Source organism: Martes martes (genome assembly GCF_963455335.1).
Source record: "Martes martes genome assembly, chromosome: 4".
Taxonomy (NCBI): Eukaryota; Metazoa; Chordata; class Mammalia; order Carnivora; family Mustelidae; genus Martes; species Martes martes.
The window spans coordinates 1309399-1326751 of record NC_137891.1 but is presented as its reverse complement, the minus strand read 5'-3'; the positions used below and the strand labels follow the sequence as shown (position 1 = coordinate 1326751).

The following is a 17353-nucleotide window of genomic DNA, read 5'->3' as shown; positions in this document are numbered from 1 at the left end:
CAGCGTCAAAAGCCTTGCACTTGCCCGAGCATCCTGAGTCTCTACGTCCACAGAAGCTGAGAGGACAGGCCAGGAGTGGGCTGAGGTTGGGGTCCTGCCTGAGACCCACTCCCAGAGCTTCCTGCCTTGTGTTTTGGCCACACTGTCAGAACCCCTCCAAGCCATCCCAGACTGGCTACAAAGGAGTTGGTTCCCAAAGACTTCCCTGCCTCCTAGAGAGGGCCGGCCTCTCCACCAAGGGCGGACACTGTCACTCACATGTCAAACACTTCCTGAAGGGAGGGAGAAAGTTTCTGATTCCCAGGATCCGCCCCCCCCCCCAGAAGAGTGGGTGCAGGGTGTGTGCTGGACCAAAGTGTGGCCCCAACAAGATGGCCAAGTCCTGACCCCAGAATGTGACCTTGTTTGGAGATTAAGGATCTGGAGATGAGGTCATCCTGCATCTGGCGTGGGCCCCACACCCACCATCTGGCACCCTTAGCCAGAAGGGAGAGATATGAGGCACAAACCTCGCGGGGAAAGGTCTCTTGGCAGCGGAGACCTACCCTGGGGGGAGGAGTGTGGCCGCAGGCCACCGCCCTCCTGGAGCCACCAGACTAGGAAGGAGCCAGAAGGAGGAGGAAGGACCCACCAAGTCTGCGATTTGCTGCAGGAAACAAACACAGGGTGTCTCCGGCACCGGGAGAGGGGAAGCTGCTCCCCAGCCCCGGCCAGCTGCCGGTGTGCGGGAAGCCGGAAGGGCCTCCTGGGCTCTGAGCACCCAGGGACCCGTGCTGGGCCCGGGACAGGCAACAGAGGGACACTCCCGCTCCCACTCACAGTCACACTCAGGCGCGTCGGCGGAGGGGCGGGGCCGAGGGCGGAGGGGCGGGGCCGGGGCCGGAGGGGCGGGGCCGAGGGCGGAGGGGCGGGGCCGAGGGCGGAGGGGCGGACAGTGGAGCCTTGGCTAGGAGAGGAGCAGGGGGAGGCCGGGAGGAGGAAGGAGCTCCACGCAGGCCCAGCAGGACCTGGGCAGGAGGGCCCCAAGTGCGGCTACGGCTCACCCTCACCCAGGACACACCCCGAGGGCAAGACCCCATCAAATCAGCTCTGCAGGGGTTAACTCGTCTTCTGCAAAACCAGCCCCCACCTCAGCCTCCAAGGGAGAGGGAGGGGCGGCTCTCGGACACTCTCCGTCCCCCTCCCCCTCGGGGGCTCAGGCTGCCCCCCGCCCCGCCCCAGCTTTACCCCCCTGACTTTCCCACTGGGCCCACCAGGCCTGACCTTTTCCTGCCGTTCCAGCGCCCCCACCCCAGGAGCCTGGGGCTGAGCTTCCCCTCCCTCTTCCCGAACCCCCAACCCCCAGCGCGGACGTGGTGGTGGCCCCTCCCAACTGGGTAGGGACCCAAGGGGGAGTCCTGGGAAGAGAACCGTGTCCCCTCCTTTCCACTCCCCTGCGCGCCATGCGGGAACCCAGCACAAGGGCACGGGTTGTGACGCCTGAGGCCTCCGGGAAGCTCCCGTGGGGAGTCGGTGGCCGGGGTGGGGGGGGGGTGGACACCTGATGTTGGGGGCTCCTGTTTCCTGAAGGCGGTGGCCCAGGGGTATCTCGTGCCTCACGTGGGGGCGTGAGATGCCTGGGAGACCCCCAGGAGACCCCTGACAAACACACACATCTACGAATGAAAATACATGTGAACACACGCACGTGAATGCAAAGACCCAAGTGCACACGTACACACCCACACGTTAACACGCGAGTGCACCAGCCTACAGACACACACAACCACACGAGTACAAACACATGACTACAAACAGGCAAACGCACATTCACACGCTCACACATATGCGCTCACACACGGAGTCCGGCCAGTTGTCCGCAAAGACTGGAAAAGACAGCGTCTTTGGGAAGAGCCCCCCTTGTGTGGGAGGGCCCGAGGGTCGCCCCACCTGAGAGAGAGAGACCGGAGGGCAGGGGTCAAGCCCCAGCGAGGACACCAAGCCAGGTCCCCCCACCTGCAGGGCCAGCGGCATTCCGGGAGTTCTCTGTCCCTCTGCCGTCCTCCGCAGGCCCCAACTGGTCTGGGCCCAACCGCCTCCCACCTGGACCCCACCAGAGCCCACCTGGGCTCCTCGCACCCACTCCCACCCACCCGACCCATTCTCCAGAAGAGGCCAGAGCGGCTTCAGCAAACATCCCTGTTTAAACGTTTCAGGGGCTCCTAATAGTTCTCAAAATAAAGTCCAGAGTCGCCTGCAGGGCCCACAGGGGTGCAGGTCTGACCCCATCCCCTCTCACTTCTCCCACCGCCTCAGCTCCAATCATTCTGCTCCTTTCAGTTCCTTGTACTTGCCAAACTCCTCCTGCCTCAGGACATTTGCACCTGAGGCTGGAACCATTTTACCCCTTCTCCTGCACCTGGCCAACTCCTACGCAGCTCTGAGGTCCCATCTTAAATGTCACTTCCCCTGGGAAGCCCTCCCGCACTGCTCCTCAAGCTACGTGTTCTCACAGCACTTACACGGGTTTGTTTTCTGTACCACACCACCATATTCAACAGTTGTTTGGGGGCGCCTGGGTGGCTCAGCCGTTAAGCCTCTACCTTCGGCTCAGGTCACGATCTCCGGGGTCCTGCCATCGAGCCCCGCATCGGGCTCCCTGCTCAGCAGGAAGCCTGGTTCTCCCTCTCCCCCTCCCCTGGCTGGTGTTCCCTCTCTCGCTGTGTGTCTCCATCGAACAAATAAATAAAATCTTTAAAAAAATAAAAACGAAGAGCTGCTTGCTGACTTGCTGACTGGGCAGCAGTCTCCGTCCCTCTCACCCGCTGAGCGTGTCGGCCGTGTTCGCGCTGTGCTCCCCACACCTGGCCGTCCGGGCTCAGACCCTCATCGCCGAGTGAGGTGTGTGTGCTTCTGCCAGGAACTGTGACACAGCGGCCAGTGCTCACGAAGCATGGCTGGGAGACATGCTGGCGTCCCGAACGGAGGGGTCTGAGACATTTAATCCAGTAGCCTTTAGTTATCTAGACCGACTCCTCCCCAGCCTTGGTCGGCTCTGTCACGCCCAGCCCGGCCTCGCCGTCTCACTCGTGCCACCTGAGGGTCTCTCCTTGACCAAGCTCAAAGGCCACCTCCTCCAGGAAGCCCTCCCTGGTCGATCCCCACCAACTCCTCCCACCCTACGAGGAGCCCTTAACTCAGTCTTCTCCCCTTTCCTATCTCCACCTACCCGTGTCTCGGTCCCCGGTTCCCAGCTCAAAGTCCCACGCAGCAGCTTTCAGAGAACATGTATGTGTTTCTCTGCCGCCACGCCCCCAAACCGCACCTGTGCTTCTGCACAGCAAGGCCCCCCGCTCCGCATCCAGCCCTCTCCCTCGGTAGCCCGTGGTCCAGTGCTCCCTGAGGGCTGTCTGCTGGGGCCAGGGCATCTAGGAGACGCCTCTGCTTCCTGCACTCAGGTCCCAGGCCCCAGGGAGGGAACATGCGGATGTTTGCATAGACTCTGGGATCAGGCTCCAGCCCAGCAACCAGGCCTGGACCAGCGCCCAGCCCACCCCTTCTGGGGTTCCCACCCCGGTCCCAGCCTGGAACCCAACTCATGCCACGGAGGGTGAGCCTCTCAGCTTTTCCTTGTGGGCAAACACCCCAGGTCATAGGGGGGTCTGCCCCACAGGACCCTCATGGGCTGTCCTGTGCACCCTTCCCCCCGTCAGGCAGTCTGTTCTTACATGTGTCCACAGCCAGCCCAGGAGGCCCTGGACCCCTTGCTCAGTGGCCAACGTGACCAAGCATCAGGCCCAGGAAAATGCACTGAATCCTGGGATGGCCCCCAAATAAAGTGATATACCAACCCGCCAAGCACTAGCAGCCCAAATAGATGAGGACCCAACCCAAACCACACCCTGACCGGGGCTGACACCCTAACTAAGACAAAAATAGAAACAAAACCAGAGTGCTCTGCTCGTATGCGCCGTGACCCTGACGTCTGCTCCAAGTAAAGCCTCTAGCAAGCCAGGGGAGTCGTTTCCGCAGCAGTGAGAGAGGTGAGCACACCAGCCGCGAGCGGGGGTCCCCCAAACACTGCCTCCTCTACCCTTTACACCAGGATTCCCGGGGCCGGTCTCCCTGGCAAACAACCGCAGGTAAAAATACAGGTGCCCCTCGGAGCATGGCGGGCAGGGCTCCCACCGCCGCGGTAAAGCGAAGGTCGCAGCGAGGAGAGTCAAATGAATGTGTGGTCTCCCCGCGGCGATCCAAATCATGTCTACACCGCGGTCTGGCCCAAGAAGGCTGCAGCAGCGTCAGGTCTAAAACGGCATCCGCGCACCTTCATTACAAAAGTTCCCCCTTGCCATGAAATGTTCCCCGTCACCGGAGCTGTCAGCCAGCCCATCTTTCTGCCCGAAGCCCGCAGCGGCTAAATCATCTGCAGAGGGGCTGGGGGGGCTGGCAAGTTCTGAAAACAGGACATCAGTGAGGTTGGCCACAGGGACTGCCCCTTCCTTTCACCGTCTCTCCACAGCCTGTGAAGCTGACGGCATTTCACCCACAGAACTGCCTCCAAAGCCGGCGTCCGTCCTCTCAAACCCTGCTGCCGCCGTGCCGACCAGGCCATGGAAGGTTCTAGATCCTCTGTTGTCTTCCCCCCCCCCCCCCGCCTTCACAGCCTCCATCTCCGGGAAGCGCGTTCTCTGCTCCTCCCCTCGCGGCACCTCCTCAGCCGTGAGTTCGAGCCCGAGATCGTGGCAGTGCGGTCCCGCGTTCCGGCTCCGCTTGGGGCTCTGGTTCTCCTGCTGCTGGCACCACGTCTGTGGGGACGCCCTCCGCGGACGTCCTGAGCCCCTCCACCATCCACGGGGGGTGATGCCCTTCCTCCAAACTCCTGTCACTGTTCACATTTTGGGCTCTTCCCATGAACCACAAATGTTCTTCAAGACATCTAGGACGATGCGTCCTTTCCAGGTTTTCAGCTGGCTTTGCCCAGCTCCATCGGAGGACTCCCTATCCATGGCCGCTATCAGACGACTTGACCGCGGACGCTACTCCTTGATCTCCTGGCCACAGATCCACCTAAACCTCCTCATCGTCCCCATCAGAGCTCCTGGGTGACCAGGTGCACTGCCGGTGAGCGGTCCTATTTCAAAACCAATCTTTTCTTCCGGGCAGGAGGTCTCAAGAGTGGGCTTAAAACATTCGGTGAATTCTGCTGTAAGCAGATGGCGGTCGCGCAGGCTCTCTCGCTCCATCGATAGAGCTCAGGCAGAAAGATTCCGTGTGATTCCGCAGGGCCTAGGACTTCCAGAACGGTCCGTGAGCACCAGCCTCATCCTACCCTCACCAGCTACGGGAGACCATAACAAGGGGTCAGCCTGTCCTGTGAGGCTTTAAAGCCAGCCACTGACTTCTCTCCAGCTGCCGAAGTCCTGGATGGCATCTCCTCCCCGTACGAGGCTGTTTCGTCTACACGGGACGCCTGTTGCTTGGCGCAGCCGCCTTCGTGAGTGACCTGAGCTCGATCTTCTGGACAACCTCGGCAGCTCCGACGTCGGCACTGCTGTTCGGTCCTGCACGGGCACGGTCTGGAGACGACCCCTTCCCTGCAGCCTCAGGGACCGCTGCCGGCTTACGGCTGCTCTCCCGTGGCTTCCTCACCTCTCCCAGCCGTCCCGGAACTGAAGAGCGTGCAGGCTCTGGGCGAGGCTCTGGTTCGAGAGAAAGCTGTTGCCGCTGTGATCTTCTATCCAGACCAGAACCACGCTCTCCGCGTCGGCAAGAAGGCCGTTTCGCTTTCCTACCAGCTGGGTATCCCGGAGAAGCTCGTGGGATTTCCTTCCAGAACTTCTCCTTTGCGTTCACGATGTGGCTGTGGGTGCAGGAGGCCTGGCCCGCCGCCTGTCTGGGTTTCCGTCGGCCTCACGACGCTTGGTCACGGCGAGCTTTCCGACTTAAAGTGGGATGTGGGACTTTCCCTTTCCTCTGAACGGAGGGGTGTCTGAGGGGTTATTAACTGCCTAATCTCCACGTTGCTGTCTCAGGAAACAGGGCTACCCGAGGAGAGGGCGAGAGAGATGCGGGGATGGCCGGTCCCCGGAGCGGCCAGCACAGAGACCATGTTTACGAAGTTCACAAGCTCCCGTGGGCGCGGTTTGTGTTGCCCCAAAACAATCACAGTAGTGACATCAAAGATCACTGGCCACCATAACAAATTACTAACAATTAAAATGTTTGAAATATTGCAAGAATTGTTGAAACATGACACAGAAGCGTGAAGTGAGCCAACGCTGTTGGAGAAACGGTGCAGATAGACTTGTGCGTGCGGTTGCCACAAACACTCCGAGGTACAAAATGCAGTGTCTGCGATAAAACAGGGGGAGCCCGCAGGTGTTTCTCATGACAAATCATGACATCTCGGTGTTCGACCGCTGTGACCGCTTGGAAATGTTCATGATGAAATGTCTACATGGGGAGAGGGGCCAGACAATAATAAAAAAAAGTTACCCAAACTTCTGTCACTAACTGAATGTATCTTCTTTTTTTATTTTATTTAGTTATCAGAGAGACGACACAGGCAGGGACAGTGCGTTGAGAGCTCGTTCCACGCCAGTTGATGATGTTTGAGCACCTACCAAAGCCGATCACGCGCAAGTCCTCGCCCTAGTGCCCACCCAGCGGACCCGAGGACTTGTCTGCGCCGAGACAGGCATGAAGAATGGGCAGAATGGGCTTCTTCATAAATGCCCAAACCAGAACCAATGCCAACGCCACCCCATGAGATGAGGCTCTGTCTCCGGAATTCCCACATCATGTAACTCTACATGGCAGCAAAACACGTGTGGGCAGACCTCCGCTACACGGGGCCCAGGGGACAGTCGTCACAAGCACTGTGGCCGGATGGAAGTCGTCGGATACAAAGCAGCTGATACTCTGGGTGCCGTTTACACGAGGTCTGACAGCAGACAAAGTGAGTGTAGTGTTAGAGGTCCGGGTTGTGGTCGCCTTCAGGGGACGGACACAGACTGAAAGGGACCCAAGGGAGTCTTCTGGGTTTCTAGAATGCTCTGCATCTTGAATGATACGAGTTTCCACTACATATGTATGTGTGTACATGTTTCCTCGATCTGTACACTCACTGTGCTATTTGCACACGCAGTTGTATGTAAATTCTATCTCCGCCTTTTTCGTGTAACAAAAAGACACGTGCTGGAGTGTTCAGAGCCAAACGCTGAGAACTGCCCACAGCTCGTCGGCTGTGCGATGGATAAAACAACTGTGGGGTGTGTTCCCAGGACACAATACTGCACAGCGCTGAAGGAAACCAATGACATCTAACTTCCACGGTGCAAACGGACCTCAGGGGCCCCGCAGGAGCCAGAGGGTCCGGACAGGAAAGACGCCGACAGGCTGACTCTCATTACATAAACAGGTTCCGGATAAAACCTTAGTTTATCTACCAAGGCCTTCCGTCTTGCACGGCTTCTCCAAGCTCCCCTCCCGGTGCTGGGTGGGGCGATGCCTGATGGACAGATTGTTTAATCAAGTCAGCTAGATCTCCCAATTCACTCCATCAAGTTTTATTTTTTAATGCTTAAAAATAAAACCGCCAGTTATTTTTCCAGCAAAAGCGGGTTTATTAGGGAGCAGCAGAAATGGGCACCGTGGGACAAGCAGATAGTCACCTCCGCAGAACAGAAGAAAAGAGGCTCTTTTTCTTTTTTCTTTTTTTTTTTAAGATTTTATTTATTTGTTTGACAGACAGAGATCACAAGTAGGCAGAGAAGCAGGCAGAGAGAGAGGAAGAGAAGCAGGCTCCCGCTGAGCAGAGAGCCCCATGCGGGGCTCGATCCCAGGACCCCGGGATCATGACCTGAGCCGAAGACTGAGGCTTTAACCCACTGAGCCATCCAGGCGCCCCTCTTTTTTTCTTTTTTAAGATCTAATTTATTTATTTGACAGAGAGAGGCACAGCGAGAGAGGGGACACAAGCAGGGGGAGCGGGAGAGAGAGAAGCAGGCATCCCGCCGAGCAGGGAGCCAGATGCGGGGCTCGATCCCAGGACCCGGGGTTGTGGCCAAAGGCAGACGCTTAATGACTGAGCCACGGGGCGCCCAAGGGAGGCTCTTTTGTAGAAAGGGCAGGGTGCGAGAAAGAGCGGTTGTAAACTGAAAGCTCACTGGAGTGAAGTGGAAGCTGTAAGTCTGGGGCTTCCCACGGGCTGAGCTCTGGTCTCTCACCAGCCGGAGAGGAGGAAACTGGGCTTCCTAGCCGGGTGGAACGTAGTAGCCGCCTGCAAGGTGCGGCTCTCCCTGTCGGGCCTGCAGCAGAGAAGCAGTTGGGGTGAGAGCCGCCCCTGCTGGCCTCCGGACTCCAGCTCAGTGAGGCCCCTTTTACTCATGTCCCTGTGTCTGAAGATCTGCCACCACACCCGCCAGGCATCCCAGTGGGACCTCTCCAGGACGCGGGTCCCCTGCTCTGATGCCCGGAGGACCTTGGCAGCCTGCGAAGCCTGGGGCGGGCCCCAGCCCATAGCCCGGCGAGGGGGGCCCCTCACCCTTGGGCTTCCCCGCTGCCATGCTGGACTTACAGACCCTCCCCCAAGTGTGGACCCCCATGTCGATCTCAGCCATCAGTGTCCTTCCGTCCAGACCCCCAGGCCTTACACACACGCGCACGCGCACGCGCGCACGCGCACGCACTCTTTTCCTCTCCAGTGGGGTGGACAGTCCCGGGGGCAAACTTGAGTGGAAGTTGGTACTTCGGAGACCTGTTTCCTCCCTAGTCCCTCAGAAAGCAGCGCGAGTGCTGGGCGACCGGCTTTACGGAGGTCATCTTCTTCCCAATCGGGACACAAAGAGATCCTTCATTCCTTTACACGGCTGCGGGGCACCCCTGCAAAATTCTAATGCGACACAGTAAATGACAGCACCATGTGCCGGCCCGCGTGGCTCTTCCCAAGGGAGCCCCAGTGTAAGGCACCGGCGCCCCAGACTCCTGGCGGGCCGACCAGGGAACCCCTCAGCAGGGGCACGGGGTGGGGAGGGGTGTCTGGGAGGCAGCGCCCCATGCAGAGAGGGTGCGGCGGGGTCGGCCGGGTGCGCGGCGGGGCGGGAGCAGCGGCCTCGGACGCCCTGACCTGCGCGTGCACGTGGGAGCCCGAGTTAGCGGCAGTTTAATGAGACACGCGGGTGCAGAGCTGCAGAAGGAGAGGGACCGATGCGCCACAGCCGCGCCCCCCGCGCCAGCAAGCCCCCTCCTGAGTGCGCGTCCGCAGGAAGTGAAGGCAGGGGCCAGAAGAGACCCTCGGGGTCACCGCGGCCGGAGCGCGCCGTCCCTGCACCCGTCCACGGGCGAGCGGAGAAGCAGCGCAGCGGATCCGCAGAAGGGAACGCCATGGAGATGTGTCCCATGGAGGAACACACGGAGATGTGTCACACGCGTGTCACACGTGCGTGCGCCCGAAGGCATGTGTGAGTGAACTAAGCCAGTCACAAGAGGACACGTCGGTGTCTCACTTCTGCGAGGTCCCCAGGGCCTTCGGGTTCAGAGACAGCAGGTGGAACCCTGGTGCCGGGGGCTGGGGGAGGGGAGCTAGTGTTTCAAGGGCAAGACAGAAAGTTCTGGAGGTGGATGGTGGGGAAGGCGGCACAACCAAGGCGCTGACCCCTCAGGGGGCGGGGGGGCTTGGAGGGGCCAGACACCAGGGACCCTCGGTCACCCTCCACCGTGGGGCTCCCGCGGAAAGGGACACTAGGACTCTCCAGGGTTGATGTGGATGGAACCAAAGGTGTCCAAGGACTGGGGAAGATGGTGCCGCTGGGGTGCGGGGGGCGGGGGGAGGCAGGCTGACCCAACGATGGAGGCGCGCCTCAAGCCCAAAGGGGCGAATGGATGAGCTTCTGAGACCCTGAGCTTCCTCACAGGCTCCTGGTGTGACTGGGGGTGCAGGGCATGTACCCTCCAGCACGACCCGGAGCCTGCTCCCAGGGGCCAGCCCTGCCCCACCACGTCTGCTAGTTTCTCAGTGCTGGGTTGCAGGGGAGAACGGGGCTTGTGTCCCCTGGCAAACCCCGGAACAGTCCGCCTGGGCAAGAGAGCGGCAGGGAGAGACAGAATCCGGGGAGACTCCACAGGGCCCCCTGCCCACTGGGGTGACAGGGTCTAGACTCGGCTATAAGACGGAAGCCCCTTCCTCTGCTCCCAGAGACTGAGAGTGTCGGCTGCAGAGAGGGTGGGGGAGAGCCCGATCCTGGAGACACATGTGAGGACCAGTGCTGCTACAGCCCACCTCTGTCCCCAAAAACCCCATTCCCCTAGGCCTGTGGGCTGCAGGTGGGGACAGACACCCTTCCTGTCCCCACAGACACTAGACCTTTGCCCCTCAGTCAGAAACACTGCTCACCTCTCCCCAGGTCTGGATCTGATCCAACGGGGTGACCGCAGAAGCCCACATGGGGAGGATGAGGGGACATAGAACAGGGGCTCAGAGCTCGGGCCAGAACAGCAAGGCTCCCCGGGGAAAGCAGGGCCCGGCCCCACCCCCACCATGTCCTCCTCTGCCAGAGCGACAGCAAATATGGATGACCGGGATGCCCTGTCCACGTCTGGCATGAGGTCTGAGCCCGAGTCTGCTCCTGCCAGGAAAAACAAGGTGACCCACTCGGTTCACTTGGCTGGAAGGAGGCCACGGGAACTCCAGACCAGCCACGTCCACAGGGCCGCCCACTGGAGCCAGCCGGGCCCAACTGGGCAACACAGGCAAGACCGGGTCCATGCTGTGCAGGGGTCTGCAGGCAGGGAGTGGGGGGCCCCGGGGCTGCCTCTGGGTGTGGGTATGGCTAAGGGGGAAGGGCTCTGAACCCAGGGCGCAGGCCATGTAACATGCAAGCTCTAACGTGGCACTCAGCTGCCCATGGGGCCGCCAGCCCTGAGCCCGGCCCTGGGTGTGTCTAAGGGAGCCAAGTCGCTGTGCTGGGGTCGTAGGAGGTGCCCCTGTCCTGGAAGCCTGGGGTCAGGGAGCCGCCACTAACAGGCATGTGTTTGAACCAGAACATCTTAAAAGACCTGGGTGGGGAGAGGGGCGGGTGCACCCTCCCCCGACCTGAGGGCTGGGGGTCCTGTGGATGCCAGGGGTCTGCCAACGAGGGGTTGGGGCAGGAGGTTGAGCCCCCTCGGCCTCGACAGGCCTCCTGCACACACGTTGGCCCCCAGCGCGGGGCTGGCTGGGCAGCGGCTTCTGCAGGGGCAGGCCTGGACGGCTCCCTCCCTGGATGGGCAGAGGCACAGCGAGCACCCTCCATGGAGGGGAAGGGCGGCCAGCAGGGCTGAAGCCGGGCGGTGGCTCCCGGTCAGTAAGGCAGGGCTCTAACTCCACTGCCCCCCGGGGCTGCCCAGGAGCTGCGATGTTGCAAGCACTGAAACGAACAGGACTGTTACCAGCCTCGGAGGCGTCTCACAAGCAGCTCTGGCCGGGCCTGTGGGGGCGGGGGGCACAGGTGGCAGGGGGGCCCCTGCTCCCTAATAGTTCGGGGCCCCCCCACCCTGGGCCCTCCTGGGAGCAGCTCTGGGCCTGCTGGCAAGTAGGGTCCAGGAATGAAGAGGGCGTGTCCAGGGCCGTGTGCACCCGGCAGATGGACCCTTGATGGAAAGTGACTTTGGCCCTGGTGTGGGGAAGGCCTGGGGGCAGCCTCCTCCGGAAAATGAGGGGGCTCTGGGGGAGGCGAGGGTGCATGGCTCCCTAGGAATCGAGGCGGGACAACACCTCTTGCTGGCTGAGGCTTCAGAGAAGGGTCGTGGCAGCCAGCCCTGCGGGGACGAGGCCCGGTGCTGTCCTCAACTCTGGCAGGCATTGGCTCCCTCCGGCCAAGACATCCTATGAGGACCCTGAGGCCCAGAGGCCCAAGTGGGGCTGGTCCCAGACGCAGAGGGGGAAAAGGAGCCAGGCCCCAGGCCCAGCCGATCTCAGCCCCGAGCCACCTCTCACCTCCTCTCCAGGTGGCCCCAGAGAATGTTCGAGGCACCTGCTGACAGTCAGGGAGGTGACTCCAGGCACCAAGGCACGCGCATCGCTGGCAGGCTTGCGGCCCGGGCTCCAGGTCGAATCCAACCCCCTGCCCCTGTCCCCCCCCTTCCCACTGCCCCCCAGGAGGGGGAAGGGGTTCTCAGTGTCCCTTCAGGTCTGTGGCCCACAGAGGAGGAGGGGTGCCCCCAAAGAGCTGGGGGGCTGCCAAGGTGGCTAGAAGGTAGAAGGAGCCAGGAAGGCCCAGAGGCTCAGTCCCAGGAGGCCTCCCCAGCCTTCCGCCGGCGCTGCCCTCAGCGCAGGGCCGGGTTCGCCAGCTGCACCGCTCACGCCAGCAAGCCGGGCCAGCGCGGGGAGGCGCAGGTGGACAAGGCGCCCCCCGCAGTGGCTTCCTGTCCCCCCAGGGCCCTGAAGTCAAGGAGGGAAATGGCCGTCCCTGGCCTGATGCCTGGCACTGGGGCCGGTGTGAGGCCCATTGTTTGAGGCTGGAGCCGGGGGGGGGGGGTGGGCAGGGCTCAGGGGCCTCCAGGAAGCCCCCGAATGCCCTCTGTCCCACTTCCCACAGCCGGTGAGCCTGAGCGGGAGCCCTCGCGAGCAGACCCGCAGCCCCCGCAGGATGAAGGCGCTCTCAGCTCTCCTGCTGGCCCTCCTGCTGTGCGGACAGCCAGGTACCGGGGCCAGGGGGCACCCCTGCAGCGAGAGGGGACGGCACGGTCTGGGCCCACAGGGACCCTCAGGACACCCAGCCTGAGGGCAGGACATGGCATGGGGAGCGCGGGGGTCAGGCTGGCGTCTGAGGCTAGAGGGACGCTGACGTGGGCTGTCCTGGGCTCCCGCAGGTTCCCAAACCCGTCCCTCCCTAGCTCCAGACCCCACCTCTTTGAATTGCAAGCTTCGGGGTTGCATCTGCTGTCTCGGCCTCAGTGTCCTCTTCTGTCACACAAGCGGACCGTCTTGAGGGTTTATTGGGGCGGGAGGGGCAGTGGCTGCAAAGGGTGGGCCCCACGGCAGCCGCCGGTGCAGGGAAGCAAGCAGGGCCAGCAGCTGGGGGCCCACAGAAAGGACAGAGTGGGAAGGAAGAGGGCGGAGGAGTGGCGGAGGACAGATTGCTGGCGGGGGGACCCGGCCCTGGACCTTGAGGATGTGTGCTCTGTACCCAGAAGCGGGGCTCACAGGCAACCCTGTGTGACCAGGCACGGGGCGGGCACAGGACGAGGAGGAGGACGATGAGGACGTCGGGCAGGACGGCTACGACGATGAGGAGGAGGACGAGGAGGAGGAAGCCAGTGTGGCTGCAGGCGGCGGGGACAGAGGTGACCGTCCACCCCCACCTGAAGGCGCAGGCACTCTCACTTCCTGTGGGCCCCGCTGACCGCCAGGCTTGGTGCAGGACTGGCATGACGGGGAACGACAAGCAAAGCCTTCCAGGGGGCAGGGGAAGGGACAGGAAGGGCCCTGACCCTCAGCAACCCCTTGCCTCTCACCCTGGCTGTGACTCCGGACGGCCACCTAGAGTAGGGAGCCTAAAGAAGGAGCCACTCTTGGGCAGGGAGGCTGAATAGGAGGTTGCTAGGCAGAGAGGGACGCAGTGGGTCCCTGCCTGGAGAGACCGGCGAGTGTACAGGCCCTGGGCACGGAGTCCAGCTCAGCCAGACAGGACGGTTTGCGGGGGATGGGGTGGGGCGGGGCAGCACTGGCCAGCCCTGAGGCGGGGTCTGGGGAGGCTGGGCAGGGGCTTTAAGAGGGATCTGCTGGGAACAAAGCACTGGCCTGCAGGGGGAGGCTTGGGCCTGCAGGGGGAGGCTTGGGCCTGCAGGAGGGCTCTGGGCTGCAGGGGGAGACCCAGGGCTGCAGGGGGAGGCTCTGGGCTGCAGGGGGAGGCCCTTGGCCTGAGCCCACCTTGCCTCCCAGCGCTGCTGCAGTGCTACTCCTGCCAGTCCCTGCGCAGAGGGGAAGGCTGCGAGCAAGTTCAGAACTGCGTCCACGGCCACAGCTTCTGCAAAACCCTCATCTCCCACGGAAACACGGGTGAGCGGGCCCCAGGGTGACCAGGGCGGGGGGAGCCCCAGCTCGCACGCAGAAAGGCACACGCCCCTGCCCTGGGTCTCCTCCCTGCCCCAGCCTCTCCAGCCTGACGAAACCTTTCTCCGCCACCCCTCCCCCCTCCCAGAGTCAGGGCCTCTGACCACCTACTCCGTATGGTGTACAGACACGTGTCGCCCCTTCACCAAGACACTGGAGGGGACCCTGATGACCGTGACCTGCTGCCAGTCCGCCCTCTGCAACCTCCCACCCTGGCAGGACCCCCCGGGCAGTGGGGCCAGCAGCGCCCAGGGCAGCCGCACGGTGGTGGCCATCGCCCTGCTGCTCGGCCTCCTCTCCGGCCTCCAGGCCCTGGGGTCCTGAACAGGTCATCCCACCCGCACCCCAGCTCCCACTCTGGATGGCCAGCACTCTGTCCAGTGCCCTACCCACCTGCCCCTCCTCCCAGCCCCAGTTTGGCGAATAAACTCAGAGCATCTTACTGGTCCGGCCAGCACCGGCCCTTCCCAGCCCCGTCTGCATTTCCTGTTTCCTGTCTGTCTGGCATCTTTGGCCCCCTCCTCTCCCCACTGCCTGTGCCAGCATGTGCCCAGGTCCAGGGCACCGCTGCTCACATGGCGGGTCCACACGGCCTGGGTAGAGAAAACATGCATCCTAGGCCAGGGGGAGACGGCCATGTCCTCTCCCCACCTTCCCATCACTGAAACACCTCCACCCACGACGGTGGCCTGGGTCCTGAGAAGAGAAGTGGGCAGTGGGAGGGGCTAGGGAAGGGAACCCCAGGGTGCCCAGCACCTGTCCTGGCCAGGCTGGCCCCATTGGCTGCTGGGGGCTCTCAGCCTTCCTGACTGGTGGCAACACAGAGCCCTGGGATAGAAAGGAGGAGGCCTGGGTCTGGGCCTCAGTTTCCCCATCAGAGCAGCATGGAACAAGGTTTAGAGGACCCCTCAATCCCCACCAGCTCAATAGCCCCTGGGAAGAGAAGCCCAGAGTCCTACCCTGCCTGTCAAGTAACTCCGGCAGGTGCAGTAGCCTCCCATTTTCTGCTTCCTTTTTTCCTTATTAAAGAAAACCTCAAGGCCTAGCTGGGGGGCATATCCCTGGGGTAGAGGAGACAGGTCTTTCTTCTTCTCCTTCCTCCTCCCTCGAGTGATGGCTGGGGCTCAGCAGCCACTTTGCACCATGAGGGCAGCATGGCGGAAGGGCGCGGAGATCACTGGTGAACAGGAACCATTATGTCAACCCCACACTGCCTACCTCGGTACCCCTTTCCCTGGGAGGGAAATAAATGGCCATGGGGTTGAAGTGAGTCATTTCTCCGTCATCGCCTCATCACACACTGTCACACACACGTGCTCCTGCAGGTGCACACATTGTCATGTTACTCCCACCGGTGTACACACCCGTGGCCACACACACTCACCCACACAGCCCCTCCCAGGGCAGCAGACAAAAGCAGAGCTCGGGGGACGCCCCATCTGGGTTAAAATGTTAAGCTAAGCCCACACCCCAGCTCCATGACCTGTATGAAGGCCATGCCGCACCTGCTCCGTGACCCAGACGGACCCCTGCTCCTGCAGCCCCCGCCCCAGCTGGGTTTCCATGTCTGCCGCGTGGCAAGGGAGGGGTCTCCTGGAAGGACCAGCCTCAGGGAAGGCCAACAAGCGCTGTGGGGAAGAGCCCCGGGCCTGAGCCAGTGTTGGGGAGGGGCTGGAGGAGGACCGAGTCCAGTCTGACGCACCAGGGTGGGTCAGGAAGGGACGGTCACCATCAGAAGGAACAGCCGGAATCAGGAGGTGGGCCCAGGGGACGACTCCCTCTCATCCAGCGTGCGCAGCAGCCCCCTCCCCACACGGTGGGCCAGCGACAGCCTCGCCCTTGCCATCCGGCTCCACCCCTGCCTCCACGGCTCGGGACCGCCACGGCACGTGAGCACGCACGCAGCGGCTCACAGCAGCTCCCGCCGGTCACCTGTGGTCCTGAGGCCCAGGCTGTGACGTGAAGGGCGACGTTCCCTCCGGAGCCCGGGACCGTGCGTTTCCGCGTCAGCCTGACTGGGGCAAGGGAGGCCCAGGGGGTTTCTGGGTGTGTCTGGGAGGGGCTTTCCAGAAGACGTTAGCATTTGAGCGCCAAGATGGTCCCCGCCAATGTGGGGGGCCTCGCCCCATCCCTGAGCCCCAGATGGAACAAAATGCAGAAAGGACAAATCGACCTTCTGGACCGGGACCTCCGTCCTCTCCTGCCCTCAGACCCTGGGCCTCCTGGTTCTCAGGGCTTCAGACTCCAGCGACTCCCCCTAGCGGCCCTCCTGGGGCTTGCGGGGCTCGCGGGCACCTCAAGTCTCCACAGCCGCGTGAGCCAGGCCCTGTGATCGCTCCCGCAGACCCCGCCGGGCATCCGACGCATCTCTGGAACTCTGTCCCCTCACCGCCGTCTGCCTCAAATCTCCCTCCTCCTCCCTCTTACCAAGGTCTTCGTGGTGACATGCGGCCACCACCCAACGGAGGACAATCTCTCCTCCCAAGACCCTCAACCCCAACACATCACCCCTTTGCCACATGAGGCCACACATCCCGAGCCGGCAGGGAACCGGACGTGGACATCAGCCGGTCCTTATGGAGCAGCGCCCACCACCCGACCTCAGAGCCCCCAGCCGTCGCCCACCTGGCCATGTGCTGCTCCTTGGACCGGAGGAGGGTGAAGTCCAGGCCCAGGGCCCCGCAGGAGGGCTCACTGGCCACGGGGGCCACAGCCCAGAAGTCAGGCGTAGCTCTCAGCCCCCGCATGGCCTCTAGCAATGCTCCCGCTGTCCAGACACCATCAGACGCCCTTGCCTTTCCCACTGCTAGATTCAGGCTCCTAGAGAGCTGGGATTTTTAAGATTGAATCTGTGATGGGCGGGTGGGGGAGGGAGAGAAAGACAAACCATCCACCGGACGGACAGTCTCCCCCGCGCTGCCCCTGCGTGCACGGCCTCCCTGTGCCTGGAGGCTGCTGTCACCCTCGGCATGAGGCGGCAGAGTCGCCTGGGCTGATGTGCCTCACGGCAGGCAGCTCCCCAAGTCACACACAGCCCCCCTCCACCAGATGCGCCAGTGCCCACAGCACTGCGCCCGGCGCCCCATGCCCCCGCCGGTCGTCGCAGATTCCAACTCATGGGACAAATTCTAACCACACCTCCCTGCCCTGAGCTCTGACCAGCTGGGGACAAGGCACACAGAGACATGGGGCTCTAATGTTCCCCCAAGGAAGCCGCAGCTGAGGACGAGGGCCCCAGGCTGAGGGGGGAGGGTGGGGAGGGTGCCTGGGGCAGGCAGA

At 62.4% G+C, this 17353-nt stretch overlaps 1 protein-coding gene across 3 annotated transcripts; it reads left to right on the top strand.

Moving 5' to 3' along the window:
* Nucleotides 1-10650: 10650 nt before the first annotated feature.
* Nucleotides 10651-15342, top strand: GPIHBP1 (glycosylphosphatidylinositol anchored high density lipoprotein binding protein 1). Of its 3 annotated transcripts, none has more exons than XM_080802576.1 (6): nt 10651-10731; nt 11968-12029; nt 12558-12660; nt 13186-13305; nt 13904-14020; nt 14163-15342. In XM_080802576.1, exons 3-6 carry the CDS (start codon nt 12609-12611, stop codon nt 14396-14398), a joined length of 525 nt encoding a protein of 174 aa, XP_080658702.1. In that variant the 5' UTR covers nt 10651-10731; nt 11968-12029; nt 12558-12608; the 3' UTR covers nt 14399-15342. The 3 variants fall into 3 exon arrangements, with proteins under 3 accessions (XP_080658702.1, XP_080658701.1, XP_080658700.1); XM_080802574.1 differs by having other exon boundaries at nt 10655-10731; nt 11968-12068; XM_080802575.1 differs by lacking the exon at nt 11968-12029.
* Nucleotides 15343-17353: the final 2011 nt, after the last annotated feature.

Excerpts from the sequence above, each read along its gene's own strand:
- GPIHBP1 (XM_080802575.1), top strand. The coding sequence starts at position 12,609 with ATGAAGGCGCTCTCAGCTCTCCTGCTGGCCCTCCTGCTGTGCGGACAG. Across the intron at positions 12,661-13,185 it reads CCTGCTGTGCGGACAGCCAG|GCACGGGGCGGGCACAGGAC; the intron begins GTACCGGGGCCA and ends CTGTGTGACCAG. Across the intron at positions 13,306-13,903 it reads TGCAGGCGGCGGGGACAGAG|CGCTGCTGCAGTGCTACTCC; the intron begins GTGACCGTCCAC and ends CTTGCCTCCCAG.